Source organism: Geotrypetes seraphini, chromosome 11 (genome assembly GCF_902459505.1).
Source record: "Geotrypetes seraphini chromosome 11, aGeoSer1.1, whole genome shotgun sequence".
In the NCBI taxonomy this organism is placed as follows: Eukaryota; Metazoa; Chordata; class Amphibia; order Gymnophiona; family Dermophiidae; genus Geotrypetes; species Geotrypetes seraphini.
Window position 1 is genome coordinate 15,235,926 of NC_047094.1, and position 27,502 is coordinate 15,263,427.

Sequence of the window (27,502 nt, forward strand, 5' to 3'; positions counted from 1 at the left end):
ACCAACCCAAAGCAAGCTGGAACATACCTCCCGCCCTCGCTCACCGCTGCTGCCGCTGCCGCTGATCCTCCTCTTCGGGGCAGCCTGCGATCGTGGCCGGCTTTGCCGGGCCTCATGGGCCGCTTTCCGGCCTCGGTGGCACGTTCCCTCTGACGCACGGGATCGCGTCGGGGGGGGGAGCGTGCTTCCGGGTTGGGGAGCGGCCTGCGAAGTTCGCTGGGGCTGGCCAGCACGATCGCGGCTTGCTTTGAAGAGGAGCAGGCCAGAAGATGCCGGGATGGAGGGAGGGTAAGCAGGGGGATTAATTCAGGAGGCCAAAGGGAGAGGGAAAGGGGGCTGCTTTGGGGGGGAGGGGTGTGCTGAGGGGAGACAGAAGGGGCCATGGAGAGATAGGGAGAGGGAAAGGGGGCTGCTTTGGGGGGAGGTGTGCTGGGGACAGACAGTTTTGCTCTGGGAGAAGATAAGGGGCCATGGAGAGACAGGGAGAGGGAAAGGGGGCTGCTTTGGGGGGAGGGGTGTGCTGGGGGGAGACAGAAGGGGCCATGGAGAGATAGGGAGAGGGAAAGGGGGCTGCTTTGGATGGGAGGTGTGTTGGGGACAGACAGCTTTGCTCGGGGGGGGGGAGAGACAGAAGGACACAGACAGCGACCAAGGAGAGAGAGATAAAGAAACACAGACAGACAGACACATCTATTCTAGCACCCGTTAATGTAACGGGCTTAAAGACTAGTATCTATATAAAACATTTAAATAGTACAAATTATTTTCTTACATATCATTACCACATATCACACACATTCGTTCGGGCCCCTTTCACACACAACACGGTAAATTGCATTCATATTTAATACAAGAAAGCTTTCTCTTGGGATATGAAATCGAATATGCTCCACCTAACCAGCTCAAGCACATCTGTTATCAATTAGACCATGAGGCTCAAGGCGGGAAAACTGAACAAAGACATAGAGAGAACAAAGAAAAACAGAGACAGAAAGACTGACACAAAATGGAGTCACTAGCTCAAGATGGAGTTCTTAATCCCTCTAGAAGTATGTTACGCATTACCTGCTTTCCTCTATGCTTCTGCCCCACATAACACCTCACACAAGTAGTGAATTCCCCTTTTCCTATGCTATATATCGGTTTCATGGTCTTTTGTTTATTATCCTGACTTTTTCAAAGTTTTAACTGTGTTTGCATGTATATAAGACCCTCTGATCAGGACTAGGAAGGTCTCTGACATGCCTTACGAACGCTTCTGCGCCGTGTGCGCCAAACCAGGCCTCTTCACCCACCAGCTAAAACTCCCAAAACCTCTCCTCCTGTGTACCCTTAAAGGGCTGATCTTCACCAATAGTGAGCAGCGTGACTGCTACATGCTGCTCGTGCCGGCTCCACCGCCTTCCTTCTGACGCACTCCGCCTCTGCAGAAAAAGAAAGCTACTTTAAAGGGGATGGGACTTGATAGACTGCTTTTTCTGTGCACTTACAATCAAAACAGTTTACATATTATATATTTATATTACATACTATATGTAATATATGATATATTACATATTATATATTTTGTACTTGAGGCAATGAAGTGACTTGCCCAGAGTCACAAGGAGCTGCAGTGGGGGGGGGGGGGGGGATCAAACTCACAACTTCAGGGTGCTGAGGCAACTGCTCTGACCACTAGGCCACTCCACCCACATTAGAAGGAAGGCTGTCGGCTGTCGGTTTAGGGTCACCAGATGTCTGAATTTCCCTGGAGACGTCCTCCTTTTTGGGACATGTCCGGGGTCCAGACGGCTTTTCAAAACCTGGCACTTTGTCCATGTTTTGAAAAGCTTCCGACGTCGGGATGGCATCCGCGAATGCATGGATGCAACGCGGTGATGTCATGCGCACACATTGCGACATCATTGCATCGCGTGCGCGTGATGTCATCGTGTTGCATCCACACATGCGCAGATGCCATCCCGACGCGCACACAGGTTAAGGGAGCTGGGGGCGGAGCTGGGACAGAGCGTGATGTGGTCGGAACTGGGCGGGCCTGAGGGCGTGGCCATGGGTCCAGATTTATCTTCGGGAAAATCTGGTAGCCCTAGCCTGGTGTTTCAGTCATGCTGCTCACCGTTGACGAAGATTGGCTCATTGAAAGGGAGGCGGTAGCAGTGGGGGGTGGGAGACATAGGACTTCTGCACACCCAACTGGGTTCCAGGCTCACCCAAAATTGGATGTCTGGCTAGACCCCTGGTGTGTGGGCAGACACAGGTGCAGGGCAGAGAATACAAACTTTGATGGCACATCATTAAGGACCAGATGGTAAAAAAAGGTCAAAATAGAGAGCGAAAGTTATATGTTTCCCCGAAAATAAGACTTACTCCGAAAATAAGCCCTAGTTGAAACGCTTATTTTTGGGGTAGGGGAGAGCAAAATAAAAGTCCACTGCTGGTACCGGGATCTTTCTAAATGCCACAGCAGACCCTTCCATCTCTCCTTCCCCACGCCGACCGCGAGACCTACTTCCAAAAGGCAGCGTCGCAGCTGCAATCTAAACGGGCTACTTCGGGCCTTCTCACGTCAGAACGTTTTCACTGCTGCGTTGCTGATGACATCATCAGTGATGCGGCAGAGGAACGCCCTGATGTGAGAAGGCCCGAAGCAACCTGTTTAAATTGCTGCCCTGACGCTGCCTTTTGGAAGTAGGTCTTGTGGTCGGTGTGGGGAGGGAGAGATGGAAGGGTCGGTGGGGGTTCGGCTGCATGGCAGGGGGGGATAGAAAGTTGCTGTGGGTTTGTGATTGGGGAGTTTCTCCGAAAATAAGACCTAGTGCATTTTTGGGGCTCAAAAATAAATAAGACACTGTCTTATTTTCGGGGAAACATGGTACATTGAGATGAAGAATACATTGGTCTTTCTGTAGATTTTTCATGATTTTTTTTTTTCCAAGCAACAGCTTAGGAGTCGCAAAGATAGTATCAATTCCACGGCACCAGAACCTCCAGGGAATGAATCCATCGTTCGACGCTGTAAAGAAGATGTTCCTCCCCGCAGGTAATCCATTACACAGGATATGGCAGCCTAAAGCTGCCAAAGAACAGCTTAAATTTGGTTAGCGGCCTTGTAAATGTGGTTCACAGTCATTCATGCGCGGGACAAAGCCGCGCTGACACAAGACTCCAGCGCGCCGCTGGAAAAGTTAATTTTAAAGAGCCCCGACGGAGGTGTGAGGGGGGAACCCCCCAGTTTACTTAATAGTGTTCGCGCTGCCATTGGGTTTGGGTTTGGGGGGTTGGAAAGAAGAAGCTTAACTTTTCCCGATTTTTTAGGAAAAAGTTAAGTTTTTTGTATAATGGGGTGGGTTGCACCCCCCCCCGCCCTCCCCCCCCCCCGTTGGAGCTCTTTAAAATTAACTTTCACAGCGGTGCGCTGGAGTCTTACGCGCAATTGTCTGGGCTGAAATGTCAGCGCGGCTTTGTCTGGCATGCTTTTGTCCCATCACCGTAAATGTATGAGCAGTGCGTTATGTATAATGAGGAGGGATCGTGTAATCCATGGTAGAGAATGCCACGGGACAGGTTTTTCCCTGACCTGAACTCAATTTCTCCGTCCCTGTCTCTGTCCCATTCCTGTAAGCTCTGCCATAACCGCACAAACCTCAAACACTTAGGATTTTAAAGCGTTTGAGGCTTGTGCAGATGAGGACGGAGCTTAGGCATTGGTGGATTGAGGCATTATGACATCACAATCAGAGCTCTAGAATGTTGCTACTTAGGATTTGAAAGCGTTTGAGGCTTGTGCAGATGAGGACGGAGCTTAGGCATTGGTGGAATGAGGCATTATGACATCACAATCTGAGCTCTAGAATGTTGCTACTTAGGATTTGAAAGCGTTTGAGGCTTGTGCAGATGAGGACGGAGCTTAGGCATTGGTGGAATGAGGCATTATGACATCACAATCTGAGCTCTAGAATGTTGCTACTTAGGATTTGAAAGTGTTTGAGGCTTGTGCAGATGAGGACAGAGCTTGCAGGAATTGGGCAGGGACGGGAAAGGAACTCACTTGGACCGGAAAATGAGTTCCCATGGGGATGGGGAAAATTTGTCCCCGTGTCATTCTCTAATCCATGATAGCTGCCACACATAGTTCTATCTCTTCCTGTTGCATGGTAAACAATTAGTTTTCAGGTAAAACAAATATTGCCAAAATGTTTGATTTGACAGGTGAATGCCTAAAAGCATAAAGCAAATTACTCAGTGATATCCTGCACACTGCTGTTCTTTTGACATTCTCTGAATCTAAATGCAATTGAGTTTCCCAGAAATAACTTTGTTTTAATGGATCCACGGAAAATAATTAGTGACCGCTGCTATTTTTCTAGCTGGGTCCCATGATTTAGAATTAGATCATTGGTTATTTTGTGTCTTTATGTTTCATAGCTAGGCTTCCCAACTAACCCTTGTAAAACCCATCTCGGCATAAAGCAGTCAACGTTACCGAGTTTGTCCTCAGTCTAGTCTAGTAATCTAAAATAATAAAACGCTAGCCGCGCATGCGCAACTCAACTGCGTGCTTCTGTAATCCCTGTTCCGTGAGATGTAGGTCCGTGGCTTTGCAGGAGTGCGCATGTGCGAGTCCCCAGCCTTACTTAAGTTTCCAGCACCTACCACTCGCCGCTAGCGCTGGACTTCCTGCTCTCCGTGTCGGCTCCTCTCACCCTACCTCGGACTTACATGTCAGGCGGGGATCAACAGAGGAGCCGCGGCACCTTTTCAAACCCTCCCCAGCACTGCCGCCATCGTCGCTAACTTTTTAAAGTCCGGAAAAGCCGTCGACCGTGAAGTATGCAGGTGGCGTACTTCACGGACGATGGCTTTTCAAACCTCCCCCCACACACACACACCGCCGCCATCGTTGGTAAGTTTTTTTTTTGTTGGTTTTTTTTTTTAACCTGGTAGTCCAGTGGTATCCCTACCTCGCTCTCGCGGCTGACAACGCTGGAGGGAGCTGTGTTCTTAAGGCCTGGCTTCTTCGGGCAGCAGCAGCATTTAAAATTCGCTGCTGTTGCCGACTTCAGGCCTTACTCTCTGGCGGGTCCTGCCTACTTCCTGTTTTCATGAAGACAGGACCGGCCAGAGAGGAAGACCTGAAGCCTGGCAACAGCAATGAATTATGAATGCTGCTGCTGCCCGATAAAGTTCAAGGAGGAAAGGGAGCAGAGGGGGAGAGAATGGCTTAGAGGGAAGAAGACATGGCAGGGCATGCAGGGAAGGAGGAAGGTAAGCCACACCAAGTGAAAAGGAAGGGGGAAGGGGGAAAGGAAGGAGGAGATGCCATATGGAACAGAAAGAGACAGAAGGCGGACACTGGATGGAATGAGAAGAGAGGGCAGTGAATGGAAGGGGAAAAACAAGAGGGTGAACAGTAGATAAAAGGGGTGAGAGAGGGAGACAGACACTGAATGCAAGTGTGGGGGAGAGGAGGGACAGCCGCTGAATGGAAGTCTGAGGGACAAGGGGGGCAGACGTTGGAAAGAAGTGGGGAGAGAAAGAAAGACAGATAGTGGGAGGGAGGGAGACAGAAAGGAAAGAAAAAAGAGACAGGGGCAGGGAGAGAGACAGAAAGAAAGAAAGACAGTGGCAGAGAGAGACAGAAATAAATAAAGACAGACAAACATATATTCTAGCACCCGTTAATGTAACGGGCTTAAAGACTAGTGAACAATAAATCTAAATCTGAGAGAAAAGAAAGAATGCCAATTGTCAAGGAAAGGAAATAAATTGAAAGAAAGATTAAGAAAAGTAATAGGTCCAGTAATATATTACTGGTAATATACAGTATTACTTTTAAAGTAAAGAGTAGCTAGTGTTGGGTAAGCTACTTCCCAAAATAATTTAAAACAGTCACTAATTTAATTAGGAAACAGGAATATGTTACAATTAGTAGTCTAGGTAGGTCACTGTGAAAAATAAGGTACTACTTGTAAAAATAATATTCTGTTTCCCTGAAAATAAGACCTATCCCGAAAATAAGCCCTAGTTAAGATCGACCCCTGAAGCCCCCCCCCTAATGTCCCCGACACTCCCAAACTCCATCCCTGACACTAGTGCTGCCCGATTTGCCGAAAAAAAATCTGACTCGTCAATTCAGCGACCCCCCACCCCAGTGAGACCTGACATACCTCTGCTCTGAGGCCTCCTAAAGCATCAGCAGTGGCAGGGTGGTCTTCCCCATTGGGGCTTTCTCCTCTGCCGCATCACAGTGGGAGGGTCATTGGGGTTCTGCACAAGGGGATGGGAGGGATAGAAAGTTGCTGCAGAGGGAAGGCCCGGCCCTGGCAGGGAAGACTACGAAGCAGCTCGTTCAGAGCGCTGCCGCCGCCGCTATTTTTGTAGGCCTCGGAGCGGAGGTATGTCAGTCACACGGTGGGAACGTCGGTGGGGTTCTGCTGCATAGGGGGATGGGAGAGAGGGATAGAAAGATGCTGCACAAGGGGATGGGTGAGAGGGGAGGAGAAAGGAAAGAGGAGGAACCTTTTGTAAAGACTTTAGCTTTTTCTGAAATACTACCTGCATATGGAAAGGGAGAGCAAAGAGTGAAAAACACAGAGGACTTTAATAGATGGCTCAGAGCCTGGTGTCATCAAGAAGGCTTCAGGTACATAGGAGGATGGGGAAATACATGGAAGGACAAGAAGCTATATTGCACTGATGGGCTACATATTACTACAGCAGGAAAAAGAAACCTTGCAGAGAAATTTAGACAATATTTTTCTAGGCATTTAAACTAGAAGGTGGGGGTGGTGTATGTACGAAGGACAATTATAGAGACCACCCCCGGCAAAAGAAAAGATGTGATAGTAGTAAAGGCTGCAACATAAGCAATATCAGCAACTCATTTCTTAGTATTGCAACGGAAAGTGAAACGACACAAAATTCCATACGAAAAAGGAGATTATCGCTGAAAAATAGCTGGAAAGCGATGACCACAAATGCTCGCAGTCTAAGCAACAAAGTTCATGATCTGCAAGCCCTGATGTTAGAGGCAGATCTAGATATTGTCGCTATCACAGAGACATGGTTCAGTGAATCACATGGATGGGATGCAAACATACCGGGATATAATCTTTTTAGGAAGGACAGAGATGGTCATAAAGATGGAGGAGTAGCTCTCTATGTAAAGATCAATATCCAAGCGACCGAAATGCAAGTGACCTGGGGAGAGGAAGAAGTGATATGGATTGCTCTGAAAAGAGAAGATGGAACTTCTATCTACGTGGGTGTAGTCTACAGACCTCCAACTCAATCGCAGCAAATTGATAAGGATCTGATTGTGGATATCCAAAAGTTTGGAAGGAAAGAGGAGGTTCTGCTGTTGTGAGATTTCAACCTGCCGGATGCGGACTGGAATGTTCCGTCTGCAGAATCGGAAAGAAGTAGGGAGATAGTGGATGCCTTTCAAGAGGCTCTGCTCAGACAAATGGTGACGGAACCCACAAGGGAAAAAGCGATATTGGATCTGGTCCTCACAAATGGAGAGAGTATCTCTAATGTTCGAGTGGGTGCTCACCTGGGTAGTAGCGATCATCAAACGGTTTGGTTTGATATAACGGCTAAAGTGGAGGACGGCCGCACGATACTTAAAGTCCTAGATTTCAAACGTATGGACTTTAATGCAATGGGAAAGTACCTGAAGAAAGAGCTGTTAGGATGGGAGGACATAAGAGAAGTGGAAAGACAGTGGTCTAAGCTGAAAGGAGCGATAAAAATGGCTACGGACCTTTATGTGAAGAAAATCAATAAAAACAAGAGAAAAAGGAAGCCGATATGGTTCTCCAACCTAGTGGCTGAGAAAATAAAGGCGAAAGAGTTGGCGTTCATGAAATATAAAAAAACCCAAGAAGAGGAGAGCAGAAAGGACTACAGGGTGAAACTGAAAGAAGCCAAGAGAGAGATACGTTTGGCGAAGGCACAGGCGGAAGAACAAATGGCTAAAAATGTAAAAAAGGGAGATAAAAATTTTTTCTGATATATTAGTGAAAGGAGGAAGATAAAAAATGGAATTGCTAGGCTAAAAGATGCTGGGAACCAATATGTGGAGAGTGATGAGGAGAAAACAAATGTGCTAAACAAATACTTCTGTTCTGTGTTCACAGAAGAAAATCCTGGAGAAGGACCGAGATTGTCTGGCAAAGTTACACGAGAAAATGGAGTAGATTCTGCGCCGTTCACGGAGAAGGGTGTTTATGAGCAACTTGAAAAACTGAAGGTGGACAAAGCGATGGGACCAGACGGGATCCATCCCAGGATACTAAGGGAGCTCAGAGAGGTTCTGGCGAGTCCTATTAAAGACTTGTTCAACAAATCTCTGGAGACGGGAGTGATTCCTGGGGATTGGAGGAGAGCGGATGTGGTCCCTATTCATAAAAGTGGTCACAGGGATGAAGCAGGAAACTACAGGCCGGTGAGCCTCACTTCAGTTGTTAGAAAAATAATGGAAGTGTTGCTGAAAGAAAGGATAGTGTACTTCCTTGAATCTAATGGGTTACAGGATACGAGGCAACATGGTTTTACAAAAGGTAAATCGTGCCAAACGAACCTGATTGAATTTTTCGATTGGGTGACCAGAGAGCTGGATCGAGGACATATGCTAGATGTAATTTACTTGGATTTCAGCAAAGCCTTTGATACAGTTCCTCATAGGAGGCTGTTGAACAAACTTGAAGGGCTGAAGTTAGGACCCAAAGTGGTGAACTGGGTCAGAAACTGGCTGTCGGACAGACGCCAGAGGGTGGTGGTTAATGGAAGTCGCTCGAAGGAAGGAAAGGTGACTAGTGGAGTCCGTCAGGGTTCGGTGCTGGGGCCAATCCTGTTCAATATGTTTGTGAGTGACATTGCTGAAGGGTTAGAAGGAAAAGTGTGCCTTTTTGCAGATGATACCAAGATTTGCAACAGAGTAAACACCGAAGAGGGAGTGGAAAATATGAAAAAGGATCTGCAAAAGTTAGAGGAATGGTATAATGCCTGGCAATTAAAATTCAATGCAAAGAAATGCAGAGTAATGCATTTGGGGATTAATAATAGGAAGGAACCGTATATGCTGGGAGGAGAGAAGCTGATATGCACGGACGGGGAGAGGGACCTTGGGGTGATAGTGTCCGAAGATCTAAAGGCGAAAAAAACAGTGTGACAAGGCAGTGGCTGCTGCCAGAAGGATGCTGGGCTGTATAAAGAGAGGCGTAGTCAGTAGAAGGAAGAAGGTGTTGATGCCCCTGTACTCATTGGTAAGGCCCCACTTGGAGTATTGTGTTCAGTTTTGGAGACCGTATCTGGCGAAAGATGTAAGAAGACTTTAGGCGGTCCAGAGGAGGGTGATGAAAATTATAGGAGGCTTGCGCCAGAAGACGTATGAAAAGAGACTGGAAGCCCTGAATATGTATACCCTAGAGGAAAGGAGAGACAGGGGAGATATGATTCAGACATTCAAATACTTGAAGGGTATTAACGTAGAACAAAATCTTTTTCAGAGAAAGGAAAATGGTAAAACCAGAGGACATAATTTGAGGTTGAGGGGTGGTAGATTCAGGGGCAATGTTAGGAAATTCTACTTTACGGAGAGGGTAGTGGATGCCTGGAATGCGCTCCCGAGAGAGGTGGTGGAGAGTAAAACTGTGACTGAGTTCAAAGAAGCGTGGGATGAACACAGAAGATTTAGAATCAGAAAATAATATTAAATATTGAACTAGGCCAGTACTGGGCAGACTTGCACGGTCTGTGTCTGTGTATGGCCGTTTGGTGGAGGATGGGCTGGGGAGGGCTTCAATGGCTGGGAGGGTGTAGATGGGCTGGAGTAAGTCTTAACAGAGATTTCGGCAGTTGGAACCCAAGCACAGTACCGGGTAAAGCTTTGGATTCTTGCCCAGAAATAGCTAAGAAGAAAAAAAAATTTAAATTGAATCAGGTTGGGCAGACTGGATGGACCATTCGAGTCTTTATCTGCCGTCATCTACTATGTTACTATGTTAGGAAGAATTGGGGTGGAGGAGAGGAAGAGAGAAATGATTGTTGTACATGAAAAAAATAAATAAATAAAACATCCCCTGAAAATAAGCCTAATGCATTTTTTGGACCCAAAATTAGTATGACACTGTCTTATTTTGGGGGAAACACAGTATTACCGAAAATATTAGTAATATATTACGCCAAACTCTGTTATTGAATGACTAGCTGCATTCTCTTCTTGGCACATGGCCTGGTCCAACTTTCCCTGACTTCTGGCTTTGCTCCCTCTGGTGGTGTGGAGGGTTAAGGATTTGTGCTTAAATCAAGGAATGCTCCTTATTTTCCTATCATCACCCCCTGATCTTCTTATGATGCCTTCAAAGTGAAAGTGCATAACTGCTTTCCTTTCTTTCCCAGCATCACTGACGAGGACAACGATGCTCTGGACCTGGATGCTCTGGACCTGGATGGTAAGTGAGGGGACATCAGCCATGCATGCTAAAGCTGAGATGGAGGTTGTCAGCTTCTCTAAGGTCAGGTTCTACATGAAAGTCTACAGTACATGAAGTTTATTCCAAGACAGAAATAGTGAAAGCAAATAAATGCCAAATTAAAACTCCATAAACATCAATGACATGCACCCTGAGGTGAGAAAGATGTCTTTATATATTTAGTTGCTTAATTAATCATTTTCATTTGCTTGTCTCGTATTCTGCCCGATCTAGAAATCTTACCACAACATATCGCATAAAAACATTTTCACAGTTTTTTGGATGTGGACACATTCCGCTTTGATACACATATTTCCAGAGGCTCTGCTTAATTTCTTTAAACTGCTGCTTGTGCAAATTCACATTTGAAGTCCTTTCCAAACATGGGCTCTTTATTTAAAAGGTAATCTCGTGTTTGGTGCCAAATCACGTCCCCAGAATCCTGCCACATAAGGAACACTCTCCATGTGGTACTTCTAAATATTATGACTAGGGGGCATGCGATGAAGCTACTAAGTAGTAGATTTAAAACAAACCAGAGAAGATATTTCTTCACACAATATGTAATCAAACTCTGGAATTCGTTGCTGAAGAATGTGGTGAAATCAGCATAGCAGGGTTTTAAAAAGGTTTGGATAATTTCCTAAAAGAGAAGTCCATGGGTCATTATTGAGATGGCTTGGGGAAATCTGTTTTATTACTTGGGATCTAGTTAGGTACTGGGGACCTGGGTTGGCCACTGTTGGAAACAGGATACTGGGTTTGATGGACCTTCGGGCTGTTCTAGTATGGCACCTCTTATGTGAACCAAGTATAGGCCAATCAAGCCATTGTGACATCACTGATGAGGTTGGCTCTTTGACCTTGGTGGAATGAGGCATTATGACATCACAATCTCAGCTCTGGTATATTGCTACTATTTGCGTTTCTGTCGTGTACTTGGGATCTGGGTTGGCCACTGTCGGAAACCAGATACTGGACTTGATGGTCTGTCCCAGTATGGCAATTCTTATATTCTTAAGTTGGCCAGGACTTTCTTTGTAGATGGGTTCCTGGATCTGGAATCCTCTACTAAACCATAGCTAGAGTTATTTCATATTAGCGTCTTTACATATCCTTCGAATTAAAGGTTTAAACCTGCCAGTTCTTTCACTTTGGGAGTTATGTATTTTCTAGCTCTTGGACCTCCACATTTTTTTTTTATGTATTGCCTGCTGAGATAATTTTCTCTGTTCACAAAAAATACAGATTGGTAGAAGAGAAGTGATTTCAAATAAATAAAGCTGGCAAAGATTGGTTTGCAGCATAGCGATAGGCTATACACGTGCCCCTGGCTTCTATAAATGGAACGCAACCGTCCACTTGCAAAACTGTGTGCTATCTTCAGATGCACACACAAATAGATTGGCTAATAAATGAGACAATTAGCGCCAATCAATTATTGCTAAGTGATGTTCTATAAAGAAACATAGAAATAGATGGCAGATAAGGGCCACGGTCCATCTAGTCTGCCCACCCCAAAGACCCTCCCCTATCTTTCTCTGTGAATAGATCCCACGTGTCTGTCCCATTTGGCCTTAAAATCAGGCACGCTGCTGGCCCCAATAACCTGAGGTGGAAGACTATTCCAGCGATCAACCACCCTTTCAGTGAAAAAGAATTTCCTGGTGTCCCCGTGCAGTTTCCCGCCCCTGATTTTCCACAGATGCCCCCTTTTTGCCGCGGGACCTTTGAAAAAGAAGATATCTTCTTCCACCTCGATGCGGCCCGTGAGATACTTGAATGTCTCGATCATGTCACCCCTCTCTCTGCGTTCCTCGAGTGAGTACAGCTGCAATTTATCCAGCCGTTCCTCGTATGGGAGATCCTTGAGTCCCGAGACCATCCGGGTGGCCATTCTCTGGAACGACTCCAGTCTCAGCACATCCTTACGGTAATGCGGCCTCCAGAATTGCACACAGTATTCCAGGTGGGGCCTCACCATGGATCTATACAATGGCATAATGACTTCAGGCTTAAGGCTGACGAAACTCCTGCGTATGCAACCTATGATTTGCCTTGCCTTGGATGAAGCTTGCTCCACTTGATTGGCAGTCTTCATGTTCTCACTGACGATCACCCCTAAGTCTCGTTCTGCTTCAGTTCTTGTTAGGATCTCGCCATTAAGGGTGTAAGTCTTGCATGGATTTTGGCTGCCCAGGTGCATGACTTTGCATTTTTTGGCATTGAAGCTAAGTTGCCAGGACCTAGACCAGCGTTCCAGTAGGAGTAGGTCGTGCATCATGTTGTCGGACATTGAATTTATGTCTGTTGTGCTTTTGCCCACTACATTGCTTAGTTTGGCGTCATCGGCGAATAATGTTATTTTACCTCGCAGCCCTTCTGCCAAGTCTCTTATAAAGATGTTGAATAGGATCGGGCCCAGGACCGAGCCCTGCGGCACTCCACTGATTACCTCTGTCATTTCAGAGGGGGTGCCGTTCACCACTACCCTCTGAAGCCTACCTCCAAGCCAGTTCCCAACCCATTTCGTCAATGTGTCGCCCATTCCTATAGAACTCATCTTGCTCAGCAAATATTATACCCCCACCCCCGATATTCAGCCAGTAGTGTTCAGTGTGTTTTTAAGCCGGCTAAATTATTCCCCAATATATTCAGTGCTGAGCCACTATACTTAAGGTTAAAAAAAAATCTCTTAAGAATTGTAAGTCACAGCTAAAGGCCGACTACTTCACTAAGGCATTTGTTGTATCCTCTTTGTAACCCTTTTTATTTTGAACAGCATGGGGGGGGGTTTACATTTTTACCCTTTACCTCTTCATGTTTCCTTCTATGTTTTCTTCCCCAAAATATATTGTAAATTATTCCCTTCCTTGTAAACCTAATTGTGTCTAGTATGTCTCCATTGTTAAGGTTAATTTACTATGTCAGTCTTTATTGGTTTTAATTTGTTTTCCCTTTACCCCTGGCTTTATTATTGTAAACTGCCTTGGTTTAACATTCCTTGTTAATTAATTGCGTTATAGAAACATGATGGCAGATAAAGGCCAAATGGCCCATCTAGTCGGCCCATCCACAGTAACCATTATCTTTTTCTCTCTCTGAGAGATCCCACATGCCTATCCCAGGCTCTTTTGAATTCAGACACAGTCTCTGTCTCCACCACCTCTTCCGGGAGGCTGTTCCACGCATCTACCACCCTTTCCGTAAAAAAAATATTTCCTCAGATTACTCCTGAGCCTGTCATCTCTTAACTTCATCCTATGCCCTCTCATTGCAGAATTTCCTTTCAAATTAGAGACTTGACTCATGCATATTTATATTACGTAGGTAGTACCTTGGATTACGAGTATAATCCGTTCCAGGAGCATGCTCGTAATCCAAAATGCTCATTTATCAAAGCGAGTTTCCCCATAGGAAATAATGGAAACTCGCTTTGATGCGTTCCCCCCCCCCCCCGAGAACCGGCATTGCTCCCCTCGAAGGCCCCCCCGCCTTCGATCAGGCACCCCCCCCTGCGATCCGGCACCCCCCCTGCCTCGAACCGGCACCCCCCGCCACGATACAACCCCCCCCCCGCCACGATTGGGCACCCCCCGACACGATCCGACCCCCCCGACACGATTGGGCACCCCCCCGACACGATCCGACATCCCCCCCCTACACAATTGGGCACCCCCCCGAGCCGCTTCTTACCCTCATCTGGGCACTCTAGAAGATCGGACTCCTCGTCTGCTGGGCCTTGAGCATGCTCAGATGCTCAAGGCCCAGCAGACGAGGGACGATCTTCAAGAGTGCCCAGATGAGGGTAAGAAGCGGCGGGGGGTGCCCAATTGTGTCGGGGGGGGGGTCGGATCGTGGCGGGGGGTTGCCTAATCGTGGCGGGGGTGCCCAATCGTGGCGGGGGGGTCGGATCGTGGCGGGGGTGCCGGATCGAGGCAGGGGGGGTGCCAGATTGCAGGGGGGAGTGCCGGATTGCGGGGGGGGGGGGTGCTCGTAAATCGAGCCATGCTTGGTTTCCGAGGCACCGATTTTGCTAATGTTTTGCTCGTCTTGCAAAACACTCGCAAACCGGTGCACTCGTAAACCAAGGTACCACTGTATTTAAATGTCTCTATCATGTCTCCCCTCTCCCGCCTTTCCTCCAAAGTATACAGATTGAGATCTTTAAGTCTGTCCTCATATGTCTTATGATGAAGACCACACACCATTTGGTATATCAAATAAACATAACTGTAACTGTCCGGGCACCAGCACTGAATATCGTGGCATAATTACAGGTGGCCAGGCCAAGCCTATATTCATCCGGACCCACATAAGAGTTATGCGGGTCAGGCTGAATATCAGGTCAGGGCCTGCATAAGTATTTTTTCCTTAAAAAAATATTCCCCTTCCCAGCCCCCCAGCAATGACTCTTTTCCCCTCTCCCTCCCCATGCCTTCTAATGTGTAGGTAGACTCCCAGGCTTACTTACATATTTTGTGGTCCAGCAGGGGTCTTGCTTTTGCTCTTCTCATGATGGCCTTTCAAAATGGCTTCTGCGACCTTTTGTAGCAAATCGTGCTCCTGCCCCCGAAGAACCCTGCTGAACTACCAGATATGTAGGTAGACACGGGGGAGTGGGGGGGCTGGCTATCTACACATTAGAAGGGGGGGTCTTTAACATGGCTGGGGTGGGGGTTGAAGGAACATTGGCCAGTTGGTGTCAGGTCAAAAGCGCGCTGGGACAAAGGCGCGCGCAGACAATTGAGCGCAGCGTGGAGGCGCGTGCTGCAGAAAATTACTGTTTTTAGGGCTCCGACGGGGGGGCGTGGGGGGGAACACCCCCCACTTTACTTAATAGAGATCGCGCCACGTTGTGGGGGTGTTGTGGGGGGTTTGGGGGGTTGTAACCCCCCACATTTTACTGAAAACTTTACTTTTTCCCTGTTTTTAGGGAAAAAGTTAAGTTTATAGTAAAATGTGGAGGGTTACAACCCCCCAAGCCCCCCACAACGCCAGCGCGATCTCTATTAAGTAAACTGGGGGGGGGCTCCCCAACAAAACCCCCCGTCGGAGCCCCTAAAAACAGTAATTTTCTTCGGTGCACGCCTCCGTCTTGCGCTCAGTTGTCGGCGCGCGCCTTTGTCTTTCGCGGGGTTGTCTATGAACCGGCCAGTTAGTGTTTCTTTGCGGGCCAGTTTTTCAGATAATCATCACATCAAAGATTAGTGATATGTGACTCTTAATGATAAGATTTTGCCATTGTCTAAGAATTTTGGAATATATTATCTGATGACTTTGGGAACACCCAGGCTCTTTTGTGTACAGTAAGCATGCAGAGTGCTGAACATCCAGCTTTCTTTACTGAGGCCTGTTCTCTAGAGACCGTTGGCTGTAATTATTGTGTGCTACCCAACTCTTTGCATTCTTTGGTGTCTCAGTTTCAGCCCTTATCAGCTCCCACTTAACTGCGAAGTGGCTGGCTACTTAGCATTCCTTCTGTTCAAGCAGACCACGATCAATAAGTGCAAGCCGGGTGCAAATATTCAATTGGCAAGTTTGAGCAGATAGTTTTTGTATTTACGCATTTCTGAATCCAGCATGATGAATAATTCAGCGCGTCACTCCATATGGCCTTCCTGAACTCGTTCTCGTCTATTCTCCAGCCCCCTTGTCTCAATTATATACCTGCTCGTTCTCTACCTTCATCCAACAAATGGTCTTTTGAAACTTCTAGCTTTATGTGAGATGAAGTGAAGAAATAGCACGAATAGTACCTTTTCCTAGGTGGCCCATCATTTTGGAATCAATTGCCAAATGGTCTTTACTTTATGAAAAATGTATTGCTTTAAAGACATAAAAATTGCCACCTTGAGCTAGACAAAAGGTCCATCAATCCCAGAATCCAATTTACAACAATGGCTAATACCTGTCAAAATCCTATAAAGTAGGTAGATTCTAGGCAGCCTACTGCTACTACTAATATAGCGCCGAAAGGCGTACGTAGCACTGTACATTTAGACATTTATAGACGGTCCCTGCTCAGAAGATCTTACAATCTAACTTGGAGAGACAGACATGACATATAGGGCTGGGGATGTGGAACCCAAGGTGAGAGGAGTTAGGAGTTGAAAGCACTCTCAAAGAGGTGGGCTGACATTTATAGACAGTCCCTGCTCTGAAGAGCTTACAATCTAACTTGGACAGCCAGACATGACATATAGGGCTGGGGATGCGGAACCCAAGGTGAGAGGAGTTAGGAGTTGAAAGCACTCTCAAAGAGGTGGGCTGACATTTATAGACAGTCCCTGCTCTGAAGAGCTTACAATCTAACTTGGACAGCCAGACATGACATATAAACCTGGGGATGCAGAACCCAAGGTGAGAGGAGTTAGGAGTTGAAAGCACTCTCAAAGAGGTGGGCTGACATTTATAGACAGTCCCTGCTCTGAAGAGCTTACAATCTAACTTGGACAGCCAGACATGACATATAGGGCTGGGGATGTGGAACCAAAGGTGAGAGGATTTAGGAGTCGAAAGCACTCTCAAAGAGGTGGACTTTTAACTGGGCCTTGAACACTGCCAGAGAGAGAGCCCGCCATAGGGATTCAGGCAGCGTATGAGAGGCACATCTGTAGGCAGTCAGCCAGCGCCGGTGACTCTCCTCTTCGCCGGCGTCTCACGGCACACCTCAAATCTCGCTGCGGCACACTAGACAGTTTGCAATTCACTGTACTACGTTCTCCAGCAACAAAATCCAGAGCTTAATTATGTATCGATTGAAAAAAACATTTTCTCCCATTCATTTTATGTTGTTTTTTTTTAATTGAACAAATATAAGTGGCTTATTTATGCTAACAAGTACAGATGGAACAGCCCAGAGTGTATGACCTAAACATAGTTAAAGGGCTTTCAGAAGACTTGGGAACCATTTTGAAAAACTCTCGTGCCAGTTGCTCGTAGTAGAGTCTTGAATTTTCAGTAACTGGGAAGAATCATACTTTTTCTCTTGGCCAGATTATTCCACCTTCGACATATGGGAGGTGGGAGTTGGCGTGGTTGGGATTGGTTGTAATATACATTGATTTTGTAGTTCTGTCACTCCCATGTGTTCTTTATATTCTATGGAGATACCATTGTACCTTCCTTATTACATATATGTATTGGTATGATATGATTGTTATTCTCCAATTCATTTTACCTGTACTACTCAGTAACTTCCTGCTGTGTACCCTGGTGCTTGTACTTCTTAAAAAGACTAGAAAAGAAAAAAGCCAAAAAAACCCAACCACGAACACTTGTAGAAAACCAACTATACAAGTGGATGATATAAGCATCAATACAATCAAAATCAAGTATAAAAATGATCAAAAATATCAAATATCAACATTATCAGACATTTCTGTATCAAAAAATGTCATTGATGGATCCATGTAATGCTGACTGCAAGAAATAACATAAAGAGGAAAAAAGACTTCAGATTCCCTTAACAGGCAAATACCATAATATATGCCTGCTAAACAGGCTGACATAAGTCATTGGTCAGAAAAAGCTTCCTTTGATCCTAATTTGAATTTACAGTAAAACCTTGGTTTGCGAGCATAATTCATTCCGAAAACATGCTTGTAATCCAAAACACTCGTATATCAAAGTGAATTTCCCCATAAGAAATAATGGAAACTCCACAACCCAAAAACTTTAATACAAAATACTGTATGTATTCCTATTGCAAGATTTTGCATGTGTAGAACAGTCACTACACTCTTGCAGTGTCAGAGAGAGAAGAACCATTGTTTGGTTGTGATGTGTGTATACTGTATGTACTCGTATTGCAAGACGTTGCAAGTTAAAATTTAATAAAATGTTTTGCTTGTCTTGCAAAACACTTCCATACCAAGTTATTTGCAATCCAAGGTTTTACTGTATCTCCAATATGATGAAGAACATAAGAACATAAGAATTGCCTCTGCCGGGTCAGACCAGGGGTCCATCGCGCCCATCAGTCCGCTCCCGTGGCGGCCCTCCAGGTTCTTGACCTGTAAGTTCCCTCCACCTGAATTGTTTATGTTCTAATCCTGAAGTACCATGTAAAGTACCCCTCTATCTATACCCTGTCATCCCTTTCTCCTTCAAGAAGTCATCCAAGCCCTTTTTGAAACCCATTATTGTACTTTGTCCTATCACCTCTCCTGGAAGCGCATTCCAGGTGTCCACCACCCTCTGAGTGAAGAAGTACTTCCTAGCATTCGTCTTGAATCTGTCTCCTTTCAGTTTTTCTGAGTGCCCTCTTGTTTTTGATGTCCCTGCTAGCCTGAAGAATCTGTCCCACTCTACCTTACCTATACCTTTCATGATTTTATAGGTCTCTATCGTGTCCCCTCTAAGTCTCCGTTTTTCCAGGGTGAAGAGCCCCAGCCTCTCCAGCCTTTCGGTATAAGCAAGGTTTTCCATGCCCTTAATTATTTTTGTTGCTCTTCTCTGGACCCTCTCGAGCATCACCATATCCTTCTTAAGGTGCGGCGACCAGTATTGGACGCAGTACTCCAGATGCGGGCGCACCATCGCTCGATACAGCGGCAGGATAACTTCCCTCGTCCTGATCCTGATGGGACCCGTTTCACATCCTGCTTCATCAGGGGATCAGATAGCGAGAGCGCTACGCTCAAAAACAATTGATGAATGTCTAACCTATGAAATTCAGCCAACATTAAAAAAAAAAATCATTCATACCTAAGTGAGATCACTGACATTTCAAATGATATTAAACATTCATATAATAGAACCATTGAAAAATAATAGAATATATTGTAAAGGCAAACTATCCCTGGCTTGGTTGCATATTATTGGAAAGACATGATAATATACAGTACATTCAGCACAATTAACTCTGCTTAAGGTATCTTTCAATCACAATGGACAATCTCACAAGACCACATGAGTCAGCAATACACGGATCCATCATTGACATTTTTTGATGTAGAAATGTCTGATAATGTTGATATTTGATATTTTTGGTAATCTTCTTGAAAGACTAAACAACTGGTTCATATTTACCTGCTCCTCTCTACTCATGACTATCTCCTTCAGCTGTCTACTCTCACAACTGAAGAGCTGTAACCTCTTTAGCTTTCCTCATAGGGGACTCGTTCTGTTTTATCATCTCTATATCTTCTCTATTTTGACATTTTTTCCCAGGGGGCCTCTGCTCTAGTGATCTTGTGTTCCATTCTTCCCTTATGCTAGTCCTGTTGGGAGAAGGGTGGGATGCAGCAGCACTTGAGCATGACCATCTATTGGAAGGCCCCGTGCTAGCATAGAGTACTTTTGGAGCATGGCCAAAAGAGGTAGGGTGACAGCGGCTGCATAGGGAAGGGAAAAGGGAAAAGATATTGGTCCAGGGACCAGGAGCTAGAATAGGAGATGAGACTAGATCTGGGAGGGAGATAGGGAGGCAAAGGTGAGATGCTAGACCCAGGGTGGGTATGGAACAGAAGGGAGAGGCTAGACCCGGGGTGGGTAAGGATGAGAAGGAGAGATACTGGATCTAGGGAAGAGAAGGAGAAATGCTAGATTAAGTGTGGATAAGAAAGAGAAGGGGAGATGCTGGACCTAGGGTGAGTAGGAAAAAGAAGGGGAGATGCTGGTTGGGGTTAGGTTAGGAAAAGAAAGGGGAGATGCTGCCCACCTGGTATGAATATGAAGGGGAAATGGGGATGCTGGTGGGGAGAAGAACACACCAGATATGGGAGGTATGGCTTTGTGTCACTTATGAAGGTGATGGTGGTAGGGGGCACATGACTAGGGTTACCAGATGTTTTCTTTAAAAAAAGAGGACACCTGGCCCTGCCATGTTCCACCCTCAGCCCCATCCCCACACGAACCTCGTGTCTCCTTCCCCTGAGCTCGGGCTGCATCTGGAGGACCTCCGCGCATGCATGCAATATCATCACACATGCACAGAGGCCTTCCAGATGTGGCCCCGAGTTTGGGGCCTTCTAAAACCTGGACAAACTGGCGGGTCTTGGAAATCCCTCCGGGTACCCGGACAGTCCTCTAAAAATAGGCTATGTCCAGGTTTTCCCAGATATCTGGTAACTATGCACATGACTCGAGTTTTGCCTAGGGCATTAGACACCCTTGGACTGTCCCTGAATGAGTAAACTACGTGTGGTGTGTTTGAGAGGAGTGGAAGGTTTCTACGTGTTTTGAAGCCCGTGTGTGTGTGTGTTAGGATGAGGCCACTGAGCTCCTGTGATGCATGCATTGGGGCTCTCAGTGATGCATGCATTGGGGCTCTCAGTGATGCATGCATTGGGGCTCTCGGTGATGCATGCATTGGGGCTCTCAGCGATGCATGCATTGGGGCTCTCAGCGATGCATGCATTGGGGCTCTCAGTGATGCATGCATTGGGGCTCTCAGTATTTTTTTTTATCCCCTGTCAACTCCACTAGCCAACCCATTGCAGCAATAATTCCCTCCCCTCAGTCATGCACAATATTCAGGCAGTCTTCCCAGTTAGTTGACTCACTTACAGAACTTTTTTATGTCACTGCAGCCCGAATTAAAATGTGTTTCATACCCCTGATCTAAGGGCTAGATATACTAACTTGCCTTAATGCATGCCATTACATTTATGCCTCATTATTGTTAGCTGTTCTTGTTTATTAATAATGAGCATTAAATAGACATAATCTGTGTTAAAGTTCAATAGTGTATGGAAATATATTAAAGCAGGTTGTTAAATCGAGCCCTGCTTTGCACATGGTGCAATGGAGGATGAAATGACTTGTCCCAAGGTTACAAGGAGTAATCTTCAAATCCGTCCTCGCCCATGGCGTAGTTTGAATCGCGGGGATGTTGAGCAGGTGAAACCGTGGAGGCACGGAACTGTGAGGTAGAACGGAGGCAATCTGCTGCCTCCCTAATAACAGCTGTGTCTGTAAAAGGCACGGAAAGCTGTCTCCCCTCTGCAGACACCATCATTTATTATTATAATAATAATTATCATTGCATTTGATTTTCAGTGTTCCGTGCTGTTTGCAACGGATGGATGCATTTCTGCTTCTTCTGTTACTTTTCAGATGAGTTCCACGACAGGTGCTCTTATGGGCCTTCATCGGTGCACTCCTCCTCTTCCTCCCATCACTCGGAGAGCCTCGACGGCTATGACTTTGAGCAGGTCAACTCCATTTTCAGGAAATTTTCTCTGGAAAGGTAGTTAAGGAATTCAGCGTTAATAAACTTCTGGAAGCCGTGCTACGCAGGCGCCGTTGTCATTTCAGCAATCGGAAAAGTGTCCACAGCTTGCAGTCTTACGCTGTTTTGCCCAATCCTGTGGGATAGGCTGATTTTAGAGCTTCAGACTAGAGAATGACACGGTGACAAAATTCATCACCGTTCCATCCCCGCGGATAACCGCGGGAAATAAACCCATGTCATTTTCTAGTGTCTATTTCATCCTCTGTCCTTCTACACCAGCATTCTTCAAAGCAAAGCTTGCGGGTCAGTGGTTGTGGCCATTCATACTCTGATTCTTATGGGAGCCAAGGATAATGAGGCCATTGTGACATCACTGATGTGATTGGTTCTTAGACACTGGTGGAATGAGGCATTATGACATCACAATATCTGCTCTGGATACCAGAGACTGTCATTCTATAGTGTCTATTTCAACCTCAGTCCTTCTACGCCAGCATTCTTCAAAGCAAAGCTTGCGGGTCAGTGGTTGTGCCCAATTATACTCCGATTCTTTCCTCTCTCCTTAAAAAATAACATGAAGATGGTTTCCCGCGGTTATCCGCGGGGACGGGAACGGTGATGAATTTTGTCACCGTGTCATTCTCTACTTCAGACTAGGAAAGGAATTGGGCTGGTGAACCCATCATGATTCTTAGCTCTGCAGGTTCCGGAAATGTTCTGACTCTAGGAATCTTTGTTCTTTCAAGAGCAGCCAGGTGGATTAATATTTCAGTGCTACAGGTAGCTCAATGATCTTTCTGTTGTATATTCATTTATTTATTCATTTATTCATTCAATTTTCTATACCATTCTCCCAGGGAAGCTCAGAACGGTTTACATGAATTTATTCAGGTGCTCAAGCATTTTTCCCTGTCTGTCCCGGTGGGCTCACAATCTATCTAATGTACCTGAGGCAATAGGGAGATTAAGTGACTTGCCAGGGTCACAAGGAGCAATGTGGATTTGAACCCACAAACTCAGGGTGCTGAGGCTGTAGCTTTAACCACTGCACCACTCTAGAAATCAAAATGTAGTAAAAGTGAGCCATGTAAAGGACAATCAAGCCAATGTGACATCACTGATGAGGTTGGCTCTTAGGCATTGGTGGAATGAGGCATTATGATGTCACAATTTTCTATACTGTTTTCCAGGGGAGTTCAGAACAGTTTACATGAATTTATTCAGATATTCAAAGCATTTTTCCCTGTCTGTCCCGGTGGGCTCACAATCTATCTAATGTACCTGGGGCAATGGGGGCATTAAGTGACTTGCCCAGGGTCACAAGGAGCAGCGTGGGTTTGAACCCACAACCTCAGGTTGCTGAGGCTATAGCTTTAACCACTGTGCCATGCTGGAAATCAAAATGTAGTAAAAGTGAGCCGAATCTAGGACAATCAAGCCATTGTGACATCACTGATGGGGTTGGCTCTTATTGGTGGAATGAGGCATTATGATGTCACAATACCAGCTCTGGTTATCAGAGGCTGAAATGTTTCACACTATTTATCATTCAATTTTCTATACTATTCTCCTAGGGGAGCTCAGAATGGTTTTTCCCTGTCTGTCCTGGCGGGCTCACAATCTTTTCTAATGTACCTGAGGCAATGGGGAAATTAAGTGACTTTCCCAAGGTCACAAGAGAAGCATGGGTTTAAACCCACAATTCCAGGGTGCTGAGGCTGTAGCTTTAACCACTGCGTCGCACTGCGCTATACCTAGGGTTACCAGATGTTCGGGAAAACCTGGATATGTTCTCTTTTTAGAGGTCTGTCCGGGTTCCTGGATGGGCCTTCCAAAGTCCGTCAGTTTGTCCGGGTTTTGGAAAACCCTGAGCTCCGGCCACGTCTGGAAGGCCTTCCAACAATCAGACGCGGATGATGTCACATGCATCCGCACATGCTGGAGGTCAGGGGGAAAAAAGAAACGAGGCTTTTGGGGAACAGGGCTGGAGACAGAATGGGGCGGGGCTGGAAGTGGAACGAGGTGGGTGATAGGCAAAACAAGGCGGGGCCATGCGTCCGGTCTTGTTCGTCATTAAATATGGTATCTCTAGCTATACCACCTTTCAGTAAGACCAGCAAAGCAGTACACACAAGGGAAAGGAAGTACAATTTTAGACAGCGCTGAGAGGAAATGGATCCATAAGGAATGGAATAAGTCTTGACTACGTCCTAGGGTTACCAGACGTCCGGATTTCTTCGGACATGTCCTCCTTTTGAGGACATGTCTGGGGGTCCGGTCGGCTTTTCTAAACCCAGCACTTTGTCCGGGTTGTGAAAAGCTGTGTCGGCCATCACGCGATGTCATCACGTAGCATCCGCGCATGCAAGGACTTCCTCCCTGCCTGACAAGAGCAGGGGCGGGGCTTGGGCGGGGGTGGGCTTAACTAGGCCGGCCTGGGGGGGGCGAGGCTAGGGGTCCAGATTTTCCGAAAGGAAACTCTAGCAACCCTACTGCTTCCTGCACATGGCCCTACCCACTAGCTGAACCCGGGAACGGCCAAGGAGAAAAGCATGCCCAGTGCAGATCTGATCAAAGATACCAGAGGGGGAAGGGGGAGAGGGAAGAGAGTGTTTGTGCCTCACTGCTGTATGCTGGAGGCTGCAGTGGTTAGATCAACAGCCTCAGCACCCTGAAGTTGTGGGTTCGAGCCCCATGCTGCTCCTTGTGACCCCGGGCAAGTCACTCAGGCCCAAATTCTGTAACCAGAGCCTAAAGTTGGGCACCTATTTCGGAGGCGGCCATCTAAATTGAATAACAAGCTCAATTAAGCTTTTTAATCAGCACTAACTGAAACTTAGGCGCCTATCAAGAAAGCGCGATTCTGTAACAAGACGCCTCTAAAAATTTAGGCGGCCTTCAAAAAAAAAAATAGGCGCTATGCACGTTAGGCGTGGGCGTGGCTACGTGTTAGGCGCCGTCTTACAGGATCGCTGCTCTTAAGCGGGCTTAAGCGCTCGCACGGGCGCCTAACTTTTAATTGCGCCTAGAGCTGGCCTATTTATTGGGCGCCTCCAAAATAGGTGCCGCTCAGCGCGATTCACTAAACAGCGCCCGATTTTACCTGCATCGCGCTGAACCCTGCCTAATTAGGCGCCTAACTTTTGGGCGCTTCTTATAGAATTTGCCCTTCAATCTTCCATTGCCCCAGGTACATTAGACAGATCGTGAGCCCACCGGGACCAGATAGGGGAAATGCATGAGTACTTGATTGTAAACCGCTTAGATCAGGGGTGTCAAAGTCACTCCTCGAGGGCCACAATCCAGCCGGGTTTTCAGGATTTCCCCAATGAATATGCATGAGATCTATTTGCATGCACTGCTTTCATTGTATGCTAATAGATCTCATGCATATTCATGGGGGAAATCCTGAAAACCCGACTGGATTCCAGCCCTCGAGGACCGGAGTTGCCCATCCCTGACATAGACACTCTAATCCAGGGATCTCAAAGTCCCTCCTCGAGGGCCGCAATTCAGTTGGGTTTTCAGGATTTCCCCCATGAATATGCATGAGATCTATTTGCATGCACTGCTTTCAATGCATATTCATGGTGGAAATCCTGAAAACCCGACTGGAATACGGCTCTCGAGGACCGGAGTTCCCTACCCCTGCTCTAGTCTCAATTTGTGAGTCTTTAAGTCAGGGGTGTCAAAGTCCCTCCTCAAGGGCCCCAATCCAGTCGGGTTTTCAGGATTTCCCCAAAGAATATGCATGAGATCTATTTGCATGCACTGCTTTCATTATATGCTAATAGATCTCATGCATATTCATTGGGGAAATTCTGAAAACCCAACTGGATTGCGGCCCTCGAGGAGGGACTTTGACACCCCTGGCTTAGATAAATAAATAATAAATAAATAAATATACAGTATGTCAGTTTAGCAAAGTCGGTGAACTCCAGTGCTATGTGTTGACTGATGCTGTACTGTCACGTCTGAGGTACAGGAAGGCAGTATCAAGCATTCATGGGTCACTTTTCAAGGTTTAGCCAGGATCTAGGTGTGCAAAATAAGAAGTCTGAAAATCAATTTATTCTGTGGAGACTTAAAAATACATTGGAAACATTGGGATTGTTTGAATTTTTCATTCTGGTGGGAAACTGTATGTCAGTATTATAGGTTTGAAAGAGAGATGTCAGAAAAATCTGTGGAGTTTCGAAAATTTAAAGAGACATGGGGGGTCTGCTAGATGCATATGTTAATTTTCTTTAAACATACACTTTTCCCTCCTTATTCGCTGTGATAGGGGATTAACAGATCCGCAAATACAGAAAAACCGTGAATAACTTTTTCATATGTTATTCGCTGTTTTCTATTAAAAACCATCGTGAATATGGCGAAACCGCAAATAACATGGTGGGAGACCTGGCCTGTTCCTGAAGGAGAGGCAAAGCACGGTGAAGAAAGTGCTGGGAATCGGCGATTTTCTCTGTAAACGCTTGGAATCAGCGATTTCTCTATGCAAGCTGTCGTAATTTGGGGGAAGGAGCCAGCAAGCTAAAAATCATGAATAAGCGAAACCGCGAATATGGAGGGAGAAGTGTACTCGCATAAAATGTACCCTTTTAGACTCGGTTTCAGTTCAAGATCCTTTTATACACATACAGGAGGTGGGTGGGCTTATTTTGGGGGGGTTGGTCTTAAGTTATTTATGTATAGTTTCTTGGTATTTTCTGAACATATTGCTAATTTATGAAAATTTTCTTACACTGTGTATCAGCTATATTTTTCTATATAAAATTAATAAACAATTTTTAAAATAATGTTCAATAATTTTTATTGAGTTTTAAAAATAAAATATACATAACTAAAATCTTACAAAGAATATCATCTCAACTCAGTTAATACATTGTAGATACATAAATTCAAAGAAATCAACAATCAATTATCATCACAATACAAACATGATAAAGTACCTACCAACACTCCCTCCTCCTTCCCATCCCCCCTTCACCCCCTCCACCCATCCCATTTCCAAATATTACTAATAAATAGTGCTTTACTTTATGATTACAAATGTAATGAGTTCACTACAAAACTGCGTGCTCTGAAAACAATTTTTAAAATAAAAATACATGTTTGAGGTTTGGCACCCAGTTGAGACCGTAGCTTTTATCTGTTTCATGATCTATGTGTGTATAGAAAGAAAACAAAATGCTTTTGATTTCCTTTATGTTATTCCTTCAATTTATTTCTCTCTTCTTCCCATGATGTGGGCTACATTGTTTTCTTTAATGAGTGCTTGAATGTACTTGTTTAATTAAAAAAAAATATATATATATATTTTTTTTTTAATTCTTTATTCATTTTGAAAACTTAAAGCGTACAGGAATATATCATTAGTAACAACAATATAGTTCTCATATAATTCTAAAAACATAAAAATTATATCCCGTCCCACCCACCTTCTTTCAAATATTATAATCAATTATATCATAAATATAATATAAACATATAATTAAATGAAATTTCCAGAAAAACTCCCCACCCCCACTCCCCCATGTGTACATATATTCATCCAAGGAAAATGATGTTTACTCATTACAATATCGTTATTTTTTTTTTTTTTTTTTTAACCCATAAATGAAAAAAGGTAATACCTTTGTTATTGGACTAATTTAATATACTTTTGGACACTTCTTTTTAAAAGCTAATTAAAAATGTATTAAGTCCAATAAGGTATCACCTTTTTCCCTTTATGTTTAATTAATTTATTTTTATTTAATTTTAATTTATTTTATTTATATACCACTTATAGCCCAAGAGGTTACATTCAGGTACTCAAATAATTTTTTCCCTA

General features: G+C 45.3%; 1 protein-coding gene across 5 annotated transcripts in view; it reads left to right on the plus strand.

Annotated features, from left to right (window-relative positions):
* CARD11 (caspase recruitment domain family member 11) overlaps window positions 1–27,502 on the plus strand; it is a 163,007-nt gene that overhangs the window by 108,601 nt on the left and 26,904 nt on the right. For 4 of the 5 annotated variants that reach the window (XM_033914550.1, XM_033914549.1, XM_033914546.1 and 1 more), the window contains 3 exons: window positions 2,940–3,043; window positions 10,408–10,460; window positions 21,546–21,678. In XM_033914550.1, the coding sequence (XP_033770441.1) occupies window positions 2,940–3,043; window positions 10,408–10,460; window positions 21,546–21,678 (290 nt within the window). The remainder of the gene's footprint in view (window positions 1–2,939; window positions 3,044–10,407; window positions 10,461–21,545; window positions 21,679–27,502) is intronic. The other variant, XM_033914548.1, reaches the window with a different exon arrangement.